Genomic DNA, 22,655 nt, shown 5'->3' on the forward strand with positions numbered 1-22,655 from the left:
CAAAACAAAACAAAACAAAACAAAAATATGGGATGGAAAATACATTTCATAAATGTGGTATGAAATCACAGCGAATCAAAATACACCATCCTAACTAGCAAAGAGAATGGGGAAAACAGGCCAACCCAAACCTTAATTAAGTTATCAACAGCAGGAGTGGCAAAACAATTATCTTTTCACATTGAGAGAGATTGAAAGGCATTTTGTAAAAACAGATATAATTCAATGCCATAAAGCACACAAACAATTTTGTACTATAGATATATGAACAGAAGGAATCTGGCACATTATAGCGGTCTAGAAACCAATCTATATAAATAAAAATGTAAATGTTTGTTTGTTCAAAATCTTAAATCTCCGAAAGTTCTTTACCGATTGCTTTGAAATTTTGACACAACGTTGCATTCGAATACGCACGTGTTTTTATATACCTACTATTATGTAGATGTCACACCTGTGACAGGTAAAAACATGTTTTTTTTAAAAAAAAATCTCTATATCTGCACAGACAATGGAACAACAAAAAATATTGTATACCCATAAGCATTATGAAATTAAACATATTAGAAACGTGCGCTTTCTCTTTTCTTTCTTTTCCATTTAACCAGACTGAGCCACAGCAACGCGTGGCCGGGTACAGCTAGTTTCTAAATAAAAAAAGGGAAGCTGTGAAGTTTCCACCCTCCATGATACAGACGGATTTTGACTAGCATTTAGCTCTTTCTTCCAGTTCCCCCTTATCTACGTCACCAACATCTCTGCCCACCTTCATGAACTCAGCCCTTCCCTGATAAAATTCCAGATCATTAAAACATCTGAATCTTGGCAGCAGAATGAATGATAGGTTAAGTAAAACTATGCAAATGTAAGTAATTAGCAAGAACAGTTATGCCTTGTAATCAATCACCACAGCAGCAGGATGTGTCTGGAACCTCCATAATTACATTTTTTTCCCTCCCTCCAGATTTGAGAAGGGCAATTGCTGTGAGATTGCCCTGTCATCCTCTGGAACCAGAATGTAAGCTGTACCACAATGCTAAATTGTAGGCCTATTGAAAATCCACTCGCATTCCTAAAATATTCCGGAACTAAAAAAGAGATTACAAAAACTACAGAGGGAGCACCATAGATATATACTGGAATACCAACTGAGCTTCTTAAAATCGTAGCAAAAAAAAATGAAAGTCATAAATGAACGCCTGACAGATTTTAAATATTAAATGACAGGCTATAAATTATGCATCTCAAGATATCGCTTTAATGTCCGTTCTCTTTGCAGAGTTTGTGAATAAGATTTAATGACTTTTTAGCAAGAGTCTAATGCCAATCAAATGTCATAGCGTTTACTTTTTTGTGCTTTTTTTTGCTACCAAATTTTACTGTGATACTTTTGTAGTATGGTTCATTCTTCATTGCTCATGGTAGACTTAAAACAGTCCTAACCCACCCTCTCGAACAATTCACAAATCCAAAGATTCACAGAACATAGAAGGATGTCTCAATGTAAAGCTATGCTGCAACCCTGGTACAAATCCCTTAATGAAGTTAAACATAAAACACTTCCGCCATAACATCAGATAGAGTCTCTATATATGGTACACGTGTGCATTACATAATGAGTAACTTCCCCAAGTAAATCCCAAAGTTGTTTTTTCAAAAGACAACTCGACTCGTCCAAGAAGTTTCTTCAGTTCTTCTAAGAAACTTCTTGGAGCTGAAGAAGCTTCTTGGATGAGAAGAAAAACATCCTCAAGGAAAAAACAAAAAGTCCTGTTGCTTTTTTGAAAAAGCACCATTGCGACAACCATGACCTGGATGACTGAGAATCACTCCAAAGGACTAGTAGGGATGACAATGAAGAACTTCACGTATGGCAAACTATTGTTTTACTTCACTAAAGCTAAACTTTCATTCAAACCGTTTATTTCTTAAATGGTATTCCTCCCAAACTCCAAGCCACCCCCAATCATCAGATGTTCTCATATTTACATATAACATTTCCAACCGTATTGCCAGTAGCTTGGAAATCAATCAACACAAAGCTTAAAAGCAAGATGGATAACATTAAAACAAGGGTGCTTAAAGGAGGGGGGGGTCAAAATGGCAGCCGCAATCATAAAGACTGAAACTCTGACCTTTTTTACTTGCACCGCTCATATGAAAGAGGAGTTCTAACTGCATGAGCCTAGCTACCATCTTGACTTTTTAACTCCCCATCCTTCAGACACCTCTGAATTATAAGAACGTGAGTAATGATCAATACAAAACTGGACCTCCAAATCTACGTTTTGCTTATGTTGTACACAAACGGATGCTGCGAGAAAACCTCAATAAACCACATTTCAAGTCGAGCAATTGGCAATTAAACATCCAGACATTTAGTCTTTGCAACTTGGTACATTTTGCAAGGAGAGAAAAATAACTTGCCATCTCCTTTCTTCGGGAACAAGTTCCATATAAAGAATGCCCAAAGCAAAGCAAGGCATTAAAAGAAAACACTGCTGGTGATTTCCCCACAGATTACAGTTGGCTGCATACATTTAAACTGGAGGGAAGCAGAAGTTGAGCTGGAGAGCAGGGATCAATGACAAGGAAGGGGTCAGGAAGAAAATAGATGCTCGGAGTTTATTGGGAAAAGACAGAATACCTAATCTGAGTTTGGCTCAAAGATCAGCCAAGTTACTTGCTGTTTGGGGGAAACTAGTTCTACTTATTTTTGAGTGAATGCAACAGAGTCCAGGCATGATGCAGAAAATCTACCTTGTATTTGAGCAACATGTTTACCCACAATTCACTGAATCAACATTTCCTCCCCTCGATATCTATATATCTGGGTCGGGCACCAGAGTCATCCATAGGGGTTCCACGTGTGTCAAAAAATTAAAATGGGGCCTACAACTGCAAAATCAAAAACCATCTTTTTTTTTTTTACATGTAGCACACGCTCTAAATGTCTGAGCTTTAACATCATAAATGTAGCCACCATTTAACTTATTTGACATCCCCGCCAAGAATATCTCTGGTTGGCATGATGTATTGAACCATAACTAACAATACAGTTACATCTGTGCGACCAAGCTACAAAAGTGGTTGATTGTTTCATGATTTAGTGTGCAAACACAGCTTTAGACTAGGAAGCCATGCAATTAAGATTGTGCATTGGGTATTTCCTATCTCCCTTCAGGTCTAATTACTAGCTGTATATTTCAAAGTTGGGAGCCTTCAATGTCAGGTGCAAATTTGGGGAAGGGAACTGGCCCATCCTGACTCTTTTCTTAGTCTGTACCATTTCCCTGCAGCCTCCCAGTCACTGAACCTAAACTTTAAGGAAATATACAAGTAGAGAAGTACAAATGAATAATTATGTGTTCATGTATATTTGCCTTCATTTGTATATTCAGTTTTTCTGACCTTTAACTCATAGTATGTTGCGGTGGCAGCCATTTTGGGTTACTTCAAAGGAATCTAATAGCAAAACAAATGAACAAGTGTAGAAATAAACAGCAAACAAACTAGGGTCCCCTGAGAAGAGACACTATGAGAAGAGACACCAATGTGGGTAGCCTTGATTTACAACCAGTTGCTTTGCCACCCTCTGAAGTTATGACAGACTCCAAAAATGAGACTTATGACCTAGATTCAAAGTTCTGATGTCCGTGCTTCCCCTGTATGGTCACGTGACTGCATTCTGGGCACTTAGCAACCAGCCTGCATGGACAGTCATTTGCAATGCCCTGTAGTCAGGTGATCATGCTTTACAATGTTTTTGCCAGAAAACTGGCATTTACTTTTAATTTCTAGCAAAAACCATCGCATAGCGAAGTAGGGGTTCATTAAAAACTGCAATGTTCATTTAAGGACCACAGCATTCAATTTACAATTGGCACATTCAACAGCTGAAAAAAACCCCCGTAAAATTGGGCATGGTTATATATTGACCTTCTTTATGACCATGGTGACTTACGACCAAAATTGTGGGCTCAATTATGGTTGTAAGTCAAGGACCATCTGTACTTTTCTGTTGCATATTTTCTTCTCCATCTTTTTTGTATGGGGCAACATACAGAGCTTCATTTTCCTTAAGCATGATTCAGGACACAAGTTACGGCCAAAATGAAGCGAGCATGTAACTTAGTGTGAGATTTACATCATGACTGGCATAACTGTTATCACAAAAAGTGTTCTTTCCTGTCATCAAGTCATGGGGTAGACCACAAGTTGAGTGTATTTACTCAAATGTTGTAAAGAAATATGATAGAGCAACATGGGGCGTATCTCATGAATTTTAATCAACTAAAAAAACCATGTTCTCATGGAGAAAACTGAATATTAAATTATAAAGAACATAACATACAGTACATCTTTAAGACACATTATGTGGAGAACAGAAAAATCCAGACATCCATAACCAAAACATAATTCTCCTCTTTCAAATTGACAAGCGTTACTTCCTTCTTTAGATGCATATAAATGAGATGCCAATTTTCAAACAAATTGCCAAACAAAATAATAACAAAGTCTGAATGAGTCAGATAAATGTAACCTTACACTCGAAAACAATCACACTTAACTGCAGTGCAGCCTTTTTATTGTTTCCATTTCTCACATACTTGAGTACAGATAACCTATTGCAGCAATGTGCTTTCTCCGATACAGAAAAGTAATTCATCCACACAAAGATAATATTAATTTTCAGATGATGGTTACTAATTGGATAGTTGAGAGTATGCATCTTGAAGAAAATGAAGGATCCCACTAGAGCTTAACAGTCAAGCTGTGATGGATCTCGTCCTCTGTCAGCCACCCCACTTGGTGTCCAGGTCTCTTTGATTGAGAGTTTTTTTTTTTTGCAGCCAAATAGATGTTATAAACCCAAAGACCCCTTTCGCCCATGTTTCCTTTCACATGTTGCATTTCAGTTGAGATATGAGAATGACATGAAAAGAGCTGGAGAGGAAGACCTTGCCACTTTTGGTAAACATTACTTTCTCTTGCCAATCCCACTGAGCAAATGCCATCAACCAGGACCCACAAACAAGACACAGCTCCAGCCACCTGCCATGTTGGTCTGCTGGGACTGTAGATCTTTTTTCCCCCCAATGCCCATCCTGTATAAAACACTTTTCTACAAAAGTTGACGAAATGATTGCCACTCTATGGTTACATGTTCAAGCAGCCACACCAACCCAATTGAGGAACCTATTTTACAATACCAGTATCAACCTGACAGTTTGGAAGTTGGGGCTCAGAATTAACCGACTGAATGGTAATAGTCCATATACTCGGGGATGGACCATTATCAAGCTCTTCTTGGAAGTCATTTTACATACCTGGGAATAACCTGGGATAAGCCATGTAAACAAAGACAACCATCTTCCCCAAGATATGACAGATGGCTACCTGGGTATCATCATCTCAACTTTCCCTTTTGATTTGACTTGAAATAGATGCCTCCAAAAATCCCATAAGATAATCACAACCTATGATAGGTGAGACAACTTTCCCACTTTGCTCAGATGTTTAAACCCCTCTCTCCAAGACCCATGTGGTTTGAACTATTTCTCCTTTTCTTGGGAGGAAGATGAAGATGCAATGAAGAGGCAACATGAGGAGATAGAACCCAAACCTGAATCTTCCATTGTAGGCTTAGTCCCACCCATTTATTGGTTTTAGTCCCAAAGCCAAATCTAACAGTAATGCAGAATAGATGCCTCACTTGATAAAAGCAAGGTTACTAATCCCTATCTTAAACAACCTGACAACAACATCACAGGTAATGTTTCTAAACCAATGGCCAACTTGTGTAATTGCAAACCTAGTCTGAATTAAACCAAAATGGTTCTGATGCCATTTAGATGAAAAAGGTCTTGTTCTAAGTCAGGAGTCTTCAAATTTGGCCCTTTTATGACTTGTGGACTTCAACTCCCAGAATTCCTCAGCCAGCATGCCTGGCTGAGGAATTCTGGGAGTTGAAGTCCACAAGTCATAAAAGGGCCATGTTTGAAGACCCCTGTTCTAAGCCGTAGGCCATAAAGCATACAACATAGGTGCTATATGAGGTATGCACCTCTGTTTCAAAATTCACATCAGTGCACAAACCTTACAGTTTGAACATGTAGAGTTCCAGTTCATTTTTATATATTTTATACCAATCCAATTCAACATGTAGCTACTGTTTGATCCTCATCTGTATTCAATCACAGTTACATGTCTACAAGTAAATCTACACAATTTACTTGAGTGTTGATGTGACACTCTGCCGTTTCCATTTATAAGTTATAGAAACAGAAACAGAATATTAATGTAACCAATTTATGTATGAACACAAAGACAGATACATTTTTTTTAATCAGACCTTCTTACGGATCTTTCCTCTATTGAAGCCTTGTTTCTAGAACCAAGTTCTAAACCAGGGGTGTCAAACTGCCGGCCCGTGGGCCGGATGCATCATGCCAAAACCGTGCCTACCCCATTGCTGGCAATGGGAAAAAAGTCACGTGACGTCGTGGGTTTGACACCTGTGCTCTAAACCATTAGATACCGTAAGATATTTGGCCTGCTCCTGGTCATTCTAAAGAAACAGATTTTCATGAAAAGAGAGAGATCGACTCTAATTACAAGAATCTAGTTAACACCTCCACTTTTGTACATTCAAAATAGGTCAGTGTGAAGTTCTACAGGATTCAGTACATCTGCTAAGACAAAATGCCTTATTGGTTCCCACAACGGGTTCAACAATAAACTGCCCAACCCTGTTGTGTAATTCTACCCATAGTATATGAGTTTCTGGTTCTGTCTGTTTGACTTTGTTATTTGATCCAGTTTTCTCTACCTAAATTAACCATACAATTCAAGGCTCTGGTCTAGAGTCCCATGTGGTCTACATGGAGCTACCCTCCATGACTAAAAGGAAACTTGGTCTCCCTACTTCCTGTCTGAGTTCTTAGCTACCAAACCACACTAGTTCTCAGAAAGAGTTAAAATTTAACTTGATGGTCAAGGTGTCACTACCAGGCAAGAAGAACTGTGTATCATGGCACCATCAGTTAAGGTAGCCCTTGACTTATAGAGGGCTTTTGATGAGCAGTCGGCATTATGACAACTTTGGGATGGATGTTCTATGGCCTGTGAAGCACTTCTGAGAATCATAAAATGTCACCACACACCCCTTGCAGTCATGTGCATTTCAGGTGCTTGGCAACTGGCTTGTTTTTATGACCAGTTGCAGCATCCCATGGTCATGTGACCATGATTTACAACATTTTTTTTACCACTTTCCAGCAAAAACACCCATTCAGAAGAATGCATTTGCTTCATGAGCACTACAAAATATTGAAAAGAAAAAAAAAACAGGTCCAGTCACATGAGGAACCTTTCATTATGACTGCAATGACTTATTACTGAATTTCTGGCCCCAGAAAAGTCAAGGATTGCCTGTACTGTACTGCCAATCCCTGTCACATGAGGATGTGCAAAGGTTTTTAGTAAAAAAAAAAAAAAAAAAAAAAGTAAAGGTGCAATGAAAGAAAAAACTGGGAACTGCATTAGATCTGACTCTTCAACCCAATAAAGGATAGAGATGTTGGGAAGACTCTTTCACCATATTTCCACTTTTGGTTTTCATAAGAATAATTTGAATACGTGTGTAAGGCTAGTACATTGGAAAATGAATGCATAGGAGCCATACCCAGCTACCAATCTACAAGTATCGTATAGCATCACAGAGAGGAAAAACCTGCATGGGATATAATATGTGGCAAACTAAAATTGTTCCAGACTTTCCTCGTAGGTTGTGCAATACTTGCAAATCTTAAGACTAGTGAGCATTCTTAGATCCAGAGAGGCAGATGTTATTTTGCTCAAATAGGCACTCTTTAGCCCAAGCGACCACACCATCATTTTTCAGAGATGGAAGCATTGTAGAACAACCACGACTTTCATTCTATCCATGGCTGCAAATGACAGTTTGATGAGAGAAGCATCCAGACAGAAGCAAAACTGTCCCTGCTGAGAATCGGGAAGCTTCCCAGAAGCAGAGCAGATCAAAAGAGAATACTTGTGTGTCTTGCCTACTATCCTGTACCTTTGCATTTTTTTTTTTACTTAGTGATAACTGCCCTTTTGCATCAGAAGGGGGATGAAAGGAGACAATTAACCACTAAATGGAAAATATGACAAGCAGAAATAAACAGTTTAGTGAGAAAGACAGGCAGGCAGCCAGTTTCTGTCTGGATTCTCAGATTATCTTTTGAGGCCTTGCCTGCCGGCTATCTTGAGCATCCATCAGACAGACCACTGGTACTGGATTAACTCTATTTCCCTAGTGCTCTCTCACCTAAGAAGGACTTCTTCGGTAGTTTTACAAGAGGTTTTTCCACCAGTTATTTTAGTCTATAATCCTTCCATGAGTGGGTTTTTAAGATGGTTTTAGTTACTGTAACTCAGAGTGTTCTTTGTAGTTTAGAATTTGGAGAGGGATCAACTTGGAATTAGTCAGGGTCTACAGTTGTTCTTATTTTCTTTGCTGTGCTACTGCAGGACGAAGGGCATTGGAGAAATAAAATTAGTTGAGGAGGCTACTTTTATTTAAGCCTAACTTAACAAGAGCTTACTTTCCATTAAATGCTGGAACTGAGTACCTCTTACTTACTAAACGCATCTATTGGAGAATGTAGAGGCTTTGGAGGAAAGGTCTCTAAAGTCTAACCTGTCCTCATGACCTAACTCCCAGAGGTGTGGGCTATCTGCACTAAGCAAGATACAGAAGTGTTGATTTAAGATGCAAGCTGTCAATGTGGCACCCAGAAACACTAGAACATCACTTAGGATACTATAGACCAGGGGTAGGCAACCTTGGCTCTTTTATGACTGGTGGCCTTCAACTTCCAGAATTCCTGAGCCAGCCATGCTGAGGGGAAGGGAGAGGTTTCTAAGCTGAGCCATGCTGGCTCAGGAATTCTGGGAGTTGAAGTTCACGAGTCATAAAAGAGCCCAGGTTGCCTACCTCTGCTATAGACAGACTCCCAGGACATATACAAAGAGATGGGTGAAATCTTTCAAGGTCACCAAAACAGATAATCTGTTTTCACATAAAGTCTCATGAGATTTTGGCACAGTACAACATTGTGAATTTACACAATGGTGACTGCTGATTCTTGACATAAGAATGGTAGCTTCTTCTGAAGATTGATAGTTTCTGAGGTGTCAGGGGCCTCTCTGCTTGCCAGCTACAACTGGGCGATGGGGTTAATAACCAGAACCTCCCCAGTCAACCAGCTGGGGCTTCCTTCTCTGTGGCTGAGTTTCAGTTAACCCTTGGAAGCATGAGTCCCTTCCAAACCACCTATAAATAAGTGTTTAAAGCTAGCCTGGTTGGGGACCCTGTAGGTTTGGTTTGGTTTAGTTTTCTTCCCATCTCCATTGCACCCAACATGTCAAGTTGTTCACTTGATAGCTTCTGAGATATCCCTTGTTAAATGGGAAAGGACAATTTTTCCCTCTGACTTACAAACACAGACTGGTTTCTGAGAAGACCACTGGCTACTTTTTTGACAAGTGATCGTTTTCTGCCCCTTCAGTTCAAATGCAGGCTGGCATTCAAATGTCAACGAGTCTCCGTGGCGAAATGTTGACCCTTCTCTCTTGCCATATGCTAGCATTCCAGGATCTCCACAGCTTCCCTGGTCAATTTCTAGAAGAAACACAAATAAAGATACGAAAGTAGGGAACATAAAGGAAATCTTTGCATGCAATCTTTTACCTGGCAGTTTACTCTTGCTATCATAAGAATTCTTTCCATAAGGGTTAAAAACACCCACACCCACATGTATAATAAAAATAAGTCAGGCATATTTGCTTTCATAAAGCTTTGGGAAAACTTCTAATGTCCTGGCAGAAGAAGTCAGCTGTAACGAAGGACCAATGTATGACCCTCCCAGCTTCTGGTCACATCCTCTACTTAGACTATATTCGTCCTTTGATCTTGCAGGCAATTCCTGGGAAATTAGTCTGTATATAGAGTTGGAAATAGAAGAAAAAAATTTTAAAAAGCGGGACTTGAAGTAGAAGTCACAAAAGACTCTGTACCTGTCATTCTTCTTTTTTTAAAGTTTATAAACTTCAAGAAGTTGAAGGGGAAAAAAAGAAAGAAAGACAAATGTACCAAATCTCCCCTGAAGATAAAGCTATTCAAAACTGCCATCTGAATCATTGAAATGATATGAATATTTTCCTTCTGTTCTTCTCTGGTTGCCAGGTTGAGGAGTTGATAGATTGCATTGATAAAATGTAATTTGCTTGGGTTTTATTCTAGGGTGTGGCTCAAAGCCAACCATTTTGGCTTGCCAAACACTGAATTATGTCTTAGAGCAGGGGGTAGTCAACCTTGGCTCTTTTATGACTCGTGGACTTCAACACCCAGAACTCCTGAACCAGCCATGCTGGCTCAGGAATTCTGGGAGTTGAAGTCCATGAGTCATAAAAGAGCCAAGGTTGACTACCCCTGTCTTAGAGTGTTGCGTTATTGGGGTTCATTCAGCAGAGAAATGAGGTATCAGCATCCAAAGTGGAAGAAGTGCTTCTGACTTGGTATGGGGGCACCTGCTGTGCCTGTCAACTCCACCTTAAAAGGAGACCCCTTTTCCTGCTCTTACATGCTAACTGCAAAATTCACGAACAATACATATTTCAATTCAGGGAATGTCAAGGGCATAGATGTCCTTGACAGGCAGAGTAAAAGGGTATACGAGAAGCACTTTTCCCATTTCAGATCCAAATACCTGCAGATATCTCTCATCAGGGACATTCATTGGGTGTGGTCAAAAAAGTCAATATTGTGGCCCAAACAATGCCATCAAAGTTCCATCTGTTTGTTTGTTTTTTAAAATTAAAAGTTTGCAGTGTACATGAAAATAGACAGAGTTTCCATTGCATTATTGTGACTGCTGTCTTGTCTTTTTTTTAAACCATACCCTGTGAAGACCTATGCCTCTCTTTAATTACGGTAAGCCTGGACAAGCAGGAAATGTGGGCATTCCTGCAGTATACGGGATAGGCTGAAGAGACAATTAAGGCAGCAATTCTCTTGAGGGTTTCTTTTAGATATCCAAAACTCTGCTTGTGTCGCACATAAAACGTTGGTTTGTGTTTTTTTTCATACCCTGCAGTCATCCCGGCCATTTTTCATTATCCACTTTGCTTTTTTGTCATTTGAGAAAACCAATGAGAAAAATCTTAACTCTCTTTCTCTCTTTCAAATTTCTTTTGAGAGATCTTCTTTAAAGAGATTTTTTTTTCAATTATTGCAGATTTGCAGTGATCCATTATTTATTTCGATACAAGCTGGCTGGCAATAGGCCTTTTCCCTCTTTTTTCCCTGAATGACATTGAACTGAATCCAGAAAAGCGACAATCCTTTTGCCAAAGAAGCTAGGCACAAAGACGGCAATGACAAAATTATTGAGGGGGAGGGGGGAGAAGAGTGTGAGAATTCCTTTCTCCTGCTAAGATGGCCTCATTCTGACAGGAGGCTAAGCCATATTGTGCCCTACTTGCTTCTGACATAGCCTGTTATATAAAAACACTACTATGATTAAAAGTCGCAGTTAAAATGTCCCAGGTAGTATTATGGAAGAAACACAGCCTTTGTGGATGTTGACCCACAAATTTATTATAATGCCTACTTGTAGATTAAACCAGAAATAAAATAATATTTTTAAAATACTTGGCTAATTGGTGCATGACATCTTCCCTGTCTGAGCATCCTGACTGCATAACCAGACTGGTGGTGGAGTTACCCAGGTTTATGGCTCCAGGAGACTTCAAGTTGCCTTTTCTGAGAGTTCATGGGTACATGAGAACCATGGACCAGAGATGTGATAATGCACCGGATCTGCTCTTTGTTCAGATCTGGAATTGGAGGAGTTCTCTGTTACTCCCTTGTCACAGTCAGATCACTCCCTGGTAGCCACTGAGGTTCTCTGTTGCCATTCTCACTACAAAAAGATGGGACTTTCAATCAGAACATCCCAGGGAACAAGCAATCCTGACAGGTTCCAGAAGGATCTTGGGAGTTGTCCCATGGTCTGTTTGAGGCTCTAACTGCTGCCTGGAATGAGGGAATGGTGGAGGCTTTGGATTGGATCACAACCATGTGACTTTTATCCATCTATAGCAGGGGTGTCAAACTGCCGGCCAGCAGGCTGGATGCGTCACCCGGAAGCCACGCCCACCCCATTGCCAGCAATGGCAAAACCGTCCCGATACGTTGCGCGACATCATGTGACGTTGCAAATTTGACCTGTCTGATCTATAGAATCCACCATTCCTCCAAGTGAAAAGATTGATGCCAGTTTTCCAAGGCAGGCCAAACTTGGAAACCAAGGACAAGTAAGACACTGCTACATTTTAAGGTTATAATAACAAAATCCTACCAATCGTAATGTGTTTTCATAAGAAGTAGGGAGAGTCATGTCTGAGAGTCTTTCTGAGATTACATTTCTGCACCAAACTCCAATTTCTTGTACTTGATATTGTCTTGGTTGTGGCTCATGATTCATGACTTCTGCTCAAAGAGCAGATGCCAGCTGTGGCCTGGAGGCCCTTTGGTTAGCTTCATGTTGTGTACTATTTGTACCTGGCCCTGGATCAGGAGGCTCTCTTCTCAATCACTTCCACCCTGGACACATCATAAGTGGATTGCTGTCATGTGGTTTACATGGGACTGCCTTGAAGAGCATGAGGAAGCTGCAACTAGCGCAAAATGCAGTGGCACAGAGAGTTATGTCCACTCCTCAACACGCTATATCTCTGTTTTGTCAGCTGCACTGGCTGCTAGGATGCTTCTAGTTTCAATTCAAGGAGCTGGTAAGGACCTGTAAAGCTCTACAGAGCATGGGATCAGGCTATTTGAGGGATTCTCTCCCCCTGGTTACATTTACCAATCTCAGCATAACTGGCAGGGGAGACATGTTGAAACAAGAAGAGAATCTTTTTTGCCGTGCCATCCGCCCTTTGGAACATCAAACCAACCAGCTTTTGGGAAAGCTCTGAAAACATGACTCTGCCATTGTGCTTGGAGGTCAGCTAGTAGTTGAGAGCCTGTTCAGTGACTGTGAGGGTGATTTTTCTATTTTTAATGTGTTTTTATTGAGGGTTTGTAGGCCTTTTTTATTCATTGTTTTTTTGTTTTTGTTTTGGCTAGTGCTTTAATTGTTGTGAGTTGCCCAGAGTCACTGAGATGAGATAGACAGCTATACAAAATGAATGAATGAATGAATGAATGAATGAATGAATGAATGAATGAATGAAAATGAAATAGGTAGATAGAAAATGTATGGCATGGCACAGTATGACTTTCAAAGAAGAATGGGGAAGAAATTAATCACTACCTACAGTTATTCTCTTGGGATGTTCCAATTGTACATGCTGCACTACTTTTTTCCTACAATTTCTTGTGAAAGAAGGCAGAGCATGACCTTCCCAGGCCTGTTTTCGAATCAATTGTCCTCACAGAAAGCTAATTTTGAAGCTTCAGTCATGAAAAGACTCAGAAATGTTTCTCTTAGCTTGGGGAGGAACAGAGTAAATGGAATGTAGAATGTCTGCTTAGTGCTAGTCAAGTGTTCTGGTTCGCTACCTTATAGTGACCTGAAGGATAATAATAATAATAATAATAGCTGGGTAAAAATGGCAAATCCAGTCTAAACATTTGACCGACTGGGCATTGACCCATGATAAAAATAACTACGATGCATTGAAATATCCGCAAGAAATACAATTTGCCTGCAAGCCAGAACTGGTAGGACCACAAAATAGACAAAGTAATAGAAAACAAAGAAAGTAAAATGTTCTAGGAGTTCAGAATTTAAACAGAGAAGCACCTGTCAGAAAACATGCCAGACTTAACAACTGTCGATGGGAAAAGCAAAAAAGTCTGGAGAATGGGCGTGGCAGTACCTGGAGACAACAGAATAAAAGAGAAAAAACTAGGGAAAAAATAGAAAGACCTGCAAATAGAAGTAGAACGATTGTGACAAAAGAAAGCAGAGAGAGTACCAATAGGGACAGTTGCCTCAGATGCAATCCAAAACACCTGCAGCATCACGAGAAGACCATCGGCACTAACCAAAATCGCCAGTCAAATGCCAAAGGCAGCTTTACTTAGGACAGCTCACATCCTCTGACAATATCTTTAATACCATCAAACAATATCTGCCTATCCCAGGTAGAATAAAAAATGCCAAATCCAGTCTAAACATCTGGCTGAGTGCAACCAACGATGATGATCACCATCATCATAGAAAACCTGTGCACTGACAAAATTGCCATCTGTCAATGATAAAGAGCCACACTTCAAAAAACACACCTACTATAACGATATATCACAGCATCCTAGCGTCTTGGGAAGAACTCAGTGTGAATGAAGTCCAGTGCCAGGTAAACAACTGGAGGCTGTGGTTTCGTGCTGTTGCATGTATAAAAATAACTGTAGTTGGTGATAATAATTATTTAATAATTATATAAGATGCTAATTATAAAATGTTTTGTGTTTTATTTTTTATATTCGTAATGCTCATATCATTATGTCTACCTTATAGCATACATATAAGATTGTGATAATTTTTACTAATCAAGTGAATTAAAACAACTATAAATGATTAAATAGTTGAAATTATTAACAATTTATTTAATAATGTATCATACTGTGATGATACTTTTTTCCACAGGGAAACATGATATATCTGCCTGACTGTGCACCTAACTATCATCATCAACGTTGTCGCCTTCTTCTTCTTCATCAATCATCATCATCATCCAAGGGAGAGAAGTGAGAGTACTTATTTATGGGACTATCTCCCAAATTGTTCTGGCGGGAAGGCCATGCTCTGTCTGCAGTTGGCTAAAGAGTGTTGGCTAGCTGGACTAAAGAGAAGACGCCTTTCTGATGGGGCTGTGGCATACACCCTTTGGAGCTTCATGACCTCTGAGATAAAATTACTCCTGACCCAACTGGCCTTCTGCAAGGCCCTGAGAAGCTAGGTTTTTTCCCCCCAGGTCTGGGTCCCCAGATACGGCATACAGCACATCTCTTAACTGTGTTGATGGTCATTTTATGAAGTTCGGCGATTATGAGTTTTGATACTGTGCATTTTATTCATTTTATCTAAGACACTTGCAGGCAAGGATGTGAGATGGGCAGCTATATCAACTGAATAAATAAATGCATAGCCTTTCATGACTAGTTTGTGAATGCAATTTTATACATTTTCCCCTTCTGCCAGAGGAGAAGGGGATGAGAAGATCAGAACAAAGAACAGAGGTATAAATAAGCTAACTCTTGCCTAATATTGTAGGAAGATGCCCTACGATTGAAGAATAGGAATGTCCAAAGGTCACAACAAGATCATTCTGGTTCTCTACAAAATAGTAAAATGGGGAGCTAGGAACTTTTTGATAGGTAGAACTTTTGTCTAACTTGTTATGCTGGGATTCACTTTGACCTTCATAATCTTGAACTGGGTCTTATAACACACCCAACATTCCATATAACTGCAACTTGCAGTGAATATGATAGGGACAAATTTGTTTCGGAATAATGTTACCTATACAATCTTGGAGTTTTGAGAAATTTTCAAAGGCTTCAGCTTCCTTTAGAATATAGTCTGAAAACAAAAAATGACAAGTCTGGTCATTTTATGTTTTTCCCTTCGACCGAAATGTAGAATTTCTGAGGGTGATTAAACACGCACTGAAAATCAAGGACAAAAAAAAAAAAATTGAAACATTGTCCAAACAAATTCAGTGCAAAGGAGAGAAAAATAAGTGTTCCTTTTTTTGTAGATAACTAAATGCAGAGCAGGGCATGAGACATCCTGTCTGTCAGCTGCTATTAACAGTTGCTGCCTCAGAATAGATTGGACGAATTTCTCACTGCATAATATGAACACAAGCAGCCCCTGGAAAATCAATACAACTCTTATAGGTCTTTGCATCATCTTCCGGAATCTGTGCCCAAAATATACAATGGAAGGGAGAATGTGTTAGAAGCTGAACAAACTTTTCAGTTCAGCTTGGGTTGTTGATGCTAAATGGAAACATCCAAGGCTTAGAAGAAGAAAAAGAAGTGAATGAGTTTCACCTCAATTATCATCCTTAAAATATTAGGATTTATCACTAACTTTTAAATGACCACTAATGCTGTCCTAGCTGGAAAGGGAGAATTCTACCCTAAGACATCAATCATCAGTTAGAACAATTAACCAGTGGAACAACCTGCCTCCAGAAGTGGTGAATGCTCCAACACTGGAAGTTTTTAAGAAGGGACTGGACAGCCATTTGTCCAAAATGGTACAGGGTTACCTGCCTGAGCAGGGGGTTGGACTAGATGACCTCCAAGGTCCCTTCCAACTTTATTATTATTATTATTATTATGGATCATCGCACAGTCAGCCAGATGTTCAGACTGGATTTGGCATTTTTGTCTACCTATCGAGTCCTTACCCAGGACCTGGGATAGGCAGATGTGGATGTTTGATGGTATTACAGATATCGTCGCAGGATGGAAGCAGTTCCTAGTAAGGCCGCCTTTTGCAATTGACTAATGTTGAATTTGTCAATGCCAATGGTGTTCAAGTGGTGCTCAAGTTGTTTTGGGATTGCACCCAAGGAGCCTATTACTATTGGTACTACCCTTGCTTGCTTTTGCCACAGTCTTTCTATTTCTATTTGTAGGTCTTTGTATTTTGTTATCTTTTATTATTATTATTATTATTATTATTATTATTATTATTATTATTGTTGTTGTTGTTGTTGTTGTTGTTGTTGTTGTTATTATTATTATTATTATTATCTTCTCCCCTAAGTTAAATAATGTAAAGCAAACTACAAATATGCACAAGAGGACAGATTTGAATCCTACAAAACATCACAACTTGAGGACCTGAGTAATAGTTTCAGATCAATATGCATCAACATAAATAAAAAACAGGAAAAACCTTGACTGCATATTGACATTTTGACCCCATCCTGTGTTGGGAAAAATCAGTTCTCAAATGAATGGAGCAGTTTAAGACAAATTAAGACATAAAGAATGTGGCCTTGCAGTATCTAGCTCACAACGGCCAGTTTATCAAAATATTTCCATTGGAACCCGGAAACTGAAGGTGCAAATGAAACAAAGACTATTGTTTTCTGTAGAAAGCAGAAGGGCAGGAAATCTATTACTGAGATCTATTACTTTATTACTTATGAATATGTATGCGTGCATAATTCCCCCTCCATTCTTTACATTACTGTCCCCTCCATTCTGAAAAGTCTAAATATCAGTGCATCTCTTCATTTGCAGAGGTGACTCACTAATCTTTTGTGGGGTCCCCTCCATTACGTACTGTTTAATAAAGACTACAATGAGTCTTGATTATTTGCTTTGGGTCCTGCATCTGGATTCCACACCTGCAGACCCCTGTTTCAGATCCTTGAAGAATAAGAGGAAGGAGTGAAGATCCTCAATCTTCTATTTTCACCTTTAAAACTCTTCTTCTTCTTTAAATGAAGATATAATCTCAGGGTTCAAATGGGGCCTTATCCTTTCCAGGGCCACATTTCAAGATTCTGTTCCAAAAGCATCCATTCCTTGATTCCAGGCTATTGTCCCTAGCTGTGTTATATGGCTAAAAACAACATTCCCCCGTTGAAATTGGGATATGACTAGAAAAGGGTGCATTGAAGTATTTTGAAGACCACAGAAAGAGATCAAGCATCACTGAAATTTAGTGCATGCTGCAAAGAGTTTTTCACTACAGATGTAAATTTTCTCATTGAGAAAAAAGGGGAACAACTGTTCTACACATTCATAAACCACTGACAAGCTTTACATCTTTAAGATGAAACAATTCTAACACAAACTTGGAGGGGATGAAGTTCCACTTATTTCTGGTTAGAAGAAAAGCAGAACATTTTATTGTGGGACTCCGGTAGGGGTGCAGCTTATCTTGACCCACATTTTCATATTTCAGTTTTACAAAGGAAGCCTCATAAAGTCAAGGAGGGGGGGGGAAGTAAACCAACTTAAGCTCCAGATGGCTGGAGCAAAATGTCAAGCTAGCAATGTGAGTTGTTGCCCCCTTTTAATCTTCACTCTATTAAGTTTTGAAATCATTAAGAGTTCAATAACAGCCAGTCTGGAAGAGTGACAGAAAGCAAGGGAAGAAGTGTGGGGGAAATACAGTAAAAATAATTATCATTTGCATACTTGACAAATGTTCACCTCAAAGATTCAGAAACGTAGAATGCGTTTCATGCAGGGAGCCATATTATCTGTCTATTTCAGCAGAAACCATTTGTTTTCATCTATTTCTTTTGAAAAGTAGATGAAGAAAGTGTCCAATCTAGGAGGAATGGCTGCAAAGTAATGAATAAAATAATGGGACAAAAGTTGACTTGTTCTGCTTGTAACTGAAGACCAGCAGAAGACATCCATGAACACCAACTAGCAGTCATAACAAAACTCCTTAATCTCACAATAACCTAGGCAGACTCAATCATAATGTAGTTTCGACTGGAAAACTGTGAGCATCCTAGACCAGGGGTGTCAAACTGCCAGCTCGCGGGCCGGACACATCACGCAAAAGCCGCACCCACCCCATTGCCGGAAATGGCAAAACTGTCCCAATACGTTGTGCAATGCCACGTGACACCGCGAGTTTGACATTTATTTATTTATTTATTTATTTATAATAAGACTTATATGCCGCCCTTCTCCCCCATGGGACTCAGGGCGGCTCACAGCATATTAAAAACAATACAAAACATTTCCCTATAAAAGCCAATTAAAAACCAAATATTTGTAGCTGTGTCTTGTTTAAAATCATTAAAAATTGTCCCTATTTAAAAATTCACCCTAGGTCNGGTGGTAACTAACACCTTAAAGCGTACCCGGAAGGCCACTGGCAACCAGTGCAGCTCGCGCAGCAGCGGCGTTACATGGGAGCGACGCGTCGCTCCCAACACCGCCCGCGCGGCCGCATTCTGGACCAGCTGAAGCCTCCGGATGCTCCTCATGGGGAGCCCCATGTATAGAGCATTACAGTAGTCCAGGCGGGAGGTGTCATGTCTGTCCTAGACTAAGCTAAATCCAAAAATGCTATGGAATTCCTGGAAGCTTAGGATTCAGACAAATCTGCCATCAGCAGACACATAGAGATAAACTCCATGTTCACACCATTCATAATAGATTATTAAAAAAATAAATAAAAAGGAAACAGACCAGAATACAGTCTCTCCAGCATTCTATACCCAGGTAAGCAGGGATTAACACCAGACAAAAAATCTAGCAGAAAACAATACCTTAATCAAAGACTATTCAGGAGAAAATCCCCTCCCCCATACATACACCTACCCCAATACTAGTCAGGCAAATTACTGTTTCTAAACAGGGAACAAACCCTACACTCACTAGGACTGATGGTGTTACCTAGTCTAGCAATGAAATTATCTTCTTTTAGAAGTTTTAGCTAGCCCAGTTCATAACTGACTTTGGTTAATCTCAGAAAATGTGGTTGGTCCTTTGGTGGAAGTTCCCAGAAAAGTCTGGGATTGGTGATTAGATTAGAAAGTTGAAGAAACATCCAAGAGGGTACTACAATTAAACTCTACTCGTATCACTGTCAAGAAAAGAGCATAGACATGCCTGCATAATCATGGACTTTATTTGAACTTAGACATTTTACTACATTTCCCATCCTATAAAAATATTAGGGTGTTCACTTTGGTCAGATGTTTTTTTTTTTTCCTGTCATTTTAGGAAGAAAATTATCTTCAGTCCAGCCTGTATTAAGGCACTGAAACCCATTTTTGACATTGTCTACAAAATGTGGGAGATATCAGGAAATAGAGCAGCAAAACAACCAATCAGCTAAGGACTTAACATCCCTTTCTTTCATTTTTTGCTCCCCACTAGTACTTCTGAAAATACTACTTCTGAAAGTACTGCTTAGCTGCAAGAAATTACAAGATGCTACCATACCCAGAATGTCATCAGAGGTACAGCTCAACTCAAAGAATACTTGATTTTTGAAGGCTTTAATTAGTGGAATTAATAAACTAGACCTTATATTCATGTGTGTGTTTGTGCAAAATATATCAATCTTGGTTGCCTTTGAAAAGCTCACCAGAACCTGGTTGGTTCGTGGATGGGAAATCTGGAGGTAACACTCGAGCTTATGGTAGGATGGAAGTTGAAGAAATATTGAGAAAGACAAGAAATTGTAGGAATGCATCCATGAGATGTCCAAATAAATGGCCAAAGCTCAATAGATCTAGAGAGGACCATGTTGGAAAAACAGTCCTAAAATATGTAGGTTGGTTTCTTGCCATCATTGATTCTCATAACCCCCAGCAAACTTTAAGAAGCATCAAATCCAGCTTGTAGAAAATCCCACTGATCTGGTTCAAATGAAAGGACATTTGCCTCAGGGAAAACAGGTTGCATGGATTGCAAACAGAAACAAGTTGTGTAGAAGGAGTGCTGATGTATGCTTGTGTCACAAGATAAAAGGCTGCTCTGAAATACATGGAAGAGTTCATCCTTTTTCCTCCAAGATCAGCCTTTTGAATAAGCCATGAGCTGACTTTAATTGTACCGTTCTATTCTTCGGCGTCATGTTTTCTCTCTGGAAACTGACAATGGGGTATTACGATTTGGGTTGTGACCCTAGCACACACAAGTAATGGGAAGGCTTTAACTACTTGCTACAGTTCTCATTCCAATTATTTAATTGTATTGGCAGCACCTCATCAGTTTTAACTGGGTTCAAACGCTAAACAGAGTTGAGTCTGCGAAGGGCTCTCTGCCTGGAAGCTGACATTGCTTGGGTAAGGGGCCACTAGAAAAACCCAGGGTTGAAATCTTCATTAGGAAGTCCCTCCATCCCAAAATGAAAATGCTACTGCAAACATAATAAGTATGTGTTGATGAAATCACGAAGGTTCAACCTTAATTTGAAGGATAATTTACCTTAAAAAAAATCTTAAGCTTTAAGCTTTCAGTCCTCACTGGGTGCAATGAAGAGCTGCCTATCCCCTCCAAGGTCCCTTCCAACTTTTATTATTATTATTATTATTATTATTATTATTATTATTATTATTATTATTATTATTATTATTATTATTATTATTACTATTATTATTATTATTACTACTACTACTACTATTATTATTATTATTACAGCTACCTCAACAATGCTGAATGAAATCCCTTCTCTTATCCGAGAGCATCTTTCTTTTAGAGACAGAATATTGCTTACTTTATTTTTAAGATGAGCAATTTCATCTCCTTTTGTGATGCTAGTGCAGAACCCACTAGTGTAAGATACAAGATGCTGTAATCTTCAGGTGCGCTGGATTCCAGCTCTTAGCCATGGGACTAAGAGGACAGGAAGTCTAACATATTTAGAGGGTATCAGATTGGAGAAACTATGCATATATTTAATCTACTGCAATGAACCTCTCTCTCTTAAAGATATGCCTTGCTTTGCAACCATTAATTGTGTGATCATTTGAAGTTATTGCACTGCTGAAAAAGGTGACTTATGACAGATCCTCACATGTATGATTGTTGCAATATCTCTGCAGTCAGATCGTGGGTCTTCAAACTTGGCCCTTTTATGACTTGTGGACTTCAACTCCCAGAATTCCTCAGCCAACGTGCCTGGTGGAGGAATTCTGGGAGTTGAAGTCCACAAGTCATCAAAGGGCCAAGTTTGAAGACCCCTGAGTCAGATGATCAAAATTTAAGCCCAGAGCAACTAGTATACATTTATGATGGTTGCAGTATCCCAGGGTCACATGATCACCATTTGTGACCTCCCAGCTGGCTTCTGACAAACAAAATCAATGGGGGAAGCCAGATTCAGTTAATGACCACATGCTTCACTTAACAACCATGGCAAAAAAAGGTCATAAAATCAACTGTGACTCACTTAACTTGCTTAAGCAATGGAAGTTCCTGTCCCAATTGTGGTTGTAAGTTGAGAACTACTCATATTGACATGTACTGTCCTTCATTGTTACAAAGACCTACCTATACCTTTTCTTGTCAAAAGATCTCCGGGTAAAGTAGTTGTGGATTGTGGTCTGTAAAATAAGGAATCAATGCAGAAATTTGATTTACCTTCATAGGTTGCTTTGAACCCTAGTAGGTTCCTCACGCTATCAGTCTGGAAGAGGAGCCACATCTGGTGTTGAGTGCTGACAATCAGATCAGGGACGGTTGTACCTGTTAAACTGTCAAGAAAAAAAAGAAACTAATGCAGCAGCAACAGTAGCAATGATCAATTGTAGAGGTATCTTGAGGACGGAAGAAACAGCTCCTCCTCAAAGAGAACATATTAAAAGAAGTAAATGCAATGTTGCTAACATGTCTAGTAGAGAGAGGGAAGGCTTTTGTTGGGATCAGCTATCAGTTGCTCCACTTCTTTGCCAAATGTCTGGAACAAAAACTAGTAGTATTTATTTCTCTAAGGCTATCTCTACTATTAGGTAGATTGTGGTGGCCATTTTACATAGCAGATGCTGAGTTCACAAGGAATGGATTTTGGAGGACTGAATTCTGCATATTCCTCCCACATTATTAATTTGCAAATCCCCAGAACTGGCAG

General features: G+C 39.4%; 1 protein-coding gene across 1 annotated transcript in view; it reads right to left on the minus strand.

Moving 5' to 3' along the window:
* Positions 1-22,655, minus strand: part of LOC107295850 (CUB and sushi domain-containing protein 2-like) — a gene marked incomplete at both ends in the record, with an annotated part of 145,422 nt that overhangs the window by 108,983 nt on the left and 13,784 nt on the right. Inside the window, 2 exons of the mRNA XM_015825185.1 lie at positions 9,509-9,691; positions 22,169-22,281. Of these exons, the coding sequence (XP_015680671.1) occupies positions 9,509-9,691; positions 22,169-22,281 (296 nt within the window). The remainder of the gene's footprint in view (positions 1-9,508; positions 9,692-22,168; positions 22,282-22,655) is intronic.

The sequence above is a fragment of the Protobothrops mucrosquamatus genome, unplaced genomic scaffold (genome assembly GCF_001527695.2).
Source record: "Protobothrops mucrosquamatus isolate PMUCROS unplaced genomic scaffold, P.Mucros_1.0 scaffold2535, whole genome shotgun sequence".
NCBI lineage: Eukaryota > Metazoa > Chordata > Lepidosauria > Squamata > Viperidae > Protobothrops > Protobothrops mucrosquamatus.